Raw genomic sequence first — 1,360 nt, 5'->3', positions numbered from 1 at the left:
TTTTTTTTTTTTTTTCAGTTTAACCAAAGCCCTGGCAAGACTGTTTAAACACTTGCTGGTGTGTCATGTATCTATCTGAGGAACACAAAAATCGTCATGCTCTTTTATATCACACAGACATGACTGTATTGTGTTACACAATAAGGGCCTCTGCTCTGCGGCAAAGGGAGTATGAAAATGACTAAAACATTTCAAATCTATGATGACCACAAGGGCCAGTCTAAGCAACACAGGAAATGCATCACTTCTCCAAAGCAGGACAGGCCAGACCGAGAACATTTTCACAAACACAATGAAGAACTTCTCCACAAACATACTATAATTAGAAGACAATTAATTAAGAAAAGCAAATATCAGACTGACTGACAGGTGATCCTCCAACAAAACATGCTTGTTGAAACACTTTGGAGTACCTTGTAAAGACCATAAACATGGTGATCATTCAGTATCACAGTATTCCCATCACTATACCAGGGTATAAAGACAGAAAAGCACATGAAGATGACAGCTGTTTCACAGCTTCAGTAGGATGTGATTCTCATTGCTGGCATGTAGAGGCATATTAGGTTTGCATCAGTCCACTTTAAAAGTGGTTGCAGACACATACAAAGGAACATCCCTGCAAATAAGATTTTATTCAGTGCTGAAAAGAAAGGAAAAACTTGCATTGAGATAGTATGGATGTGGATACCTGTGAGACGATGTATCTTTTCAGACATTCTTCACAAACTGCATTTTTGCAGCAGTGTAGTGGTATGGCTTGTTTGTCATCAAGACAAATTCGACATGTTAACAGAACAGATAAACTGTTGTCATCATTATAGGAGCCGTTTATTCCAGACAGCATCAAGTCGGAGACTGTATAGGGCTCTGGATAGTGCTCATAGTCCAATTCTGAATTTGGCAAGTCGGTGGGAGGTAAAACCAGCACATCTGCTGATGATGATGACAATGATGTAGTTTCATGATCAGATGTTGTTTTCTCAACAGGTATCCTATAATTATCATTGGCAATACAGTATACAGTGCAGTAAACATGCTCTTTTGATTGGCTGGGATCTTCACCACTCTTCAAATCAATATAATCAATATGATGATTCCCATCAGTATCTCCCAATCCCGAGTTACTCTCCATGTTTTGTTGGAGACTTTTTGTGTTCCATTGCATCCTTTCATCATCCTTTTCATGATCCAAGTCGTTCAATTTGATGTCAAATTCTACTTTCTCTAGGTCTGTGGGATCTTCTGGATCTCTGATAGTGGAACCAAAATTCCTTTTTAAAATATCCACGGCTCTGATGTTTTCCCTCTCGTCATTTTCTTTATTATTGCCTCCTGGCTCATGTTTGTGTTTATGAAA

At 38.6% G+C, this 1,360-nt stretch overlaps 1 protein-coding gene across 1 annotated transcript; it reads right to left on the bottom strand.

Moving 5' to 3' along the window:
• Positions 1–541: 541 nt before the first annotated feature.
• Positions 542–1,354, bottom strand: LOC107580628 (probable E3 ubiquitin-protein ligase RNF217; the record flags this gene model as incomplete). The annotated part of the gene is made up of 2 exons (XM_016266300.1): positions 542–619; positions 692–1,354. Coding segments are annotated over 2 exons (699 nt in total), but the record flags the coding sequence as incomplete, so codon positions are not given.
• Between the last annotated feature and the right edge of the window lie 6 nt (positions 1,355–1,360).

The sequence above is a fragment of the Sinocyclocheilus grahami genome, unplaced genomic scaffold (assembly GCF_001515645.1).
Source record: "Sinocyclocheilus grahami isolate Dianchi unplaced genomic scaffold, SAMN03320097.WGS_v1.1 scaffold38014.1, whole genome shotgun sequence".
Taxonomy (NCBI): Eukaryota; Metazoa; Chordata; class Actinopteri; order Cypriniformes; family Cyprinidae; genus Sinocyclocheilus; species Sinocyclocheilus grahami.
Note: the sequence above shows the minus strand (reverse complement) of the source record. Positions and strands in the feature narration are given on the sequence as shown.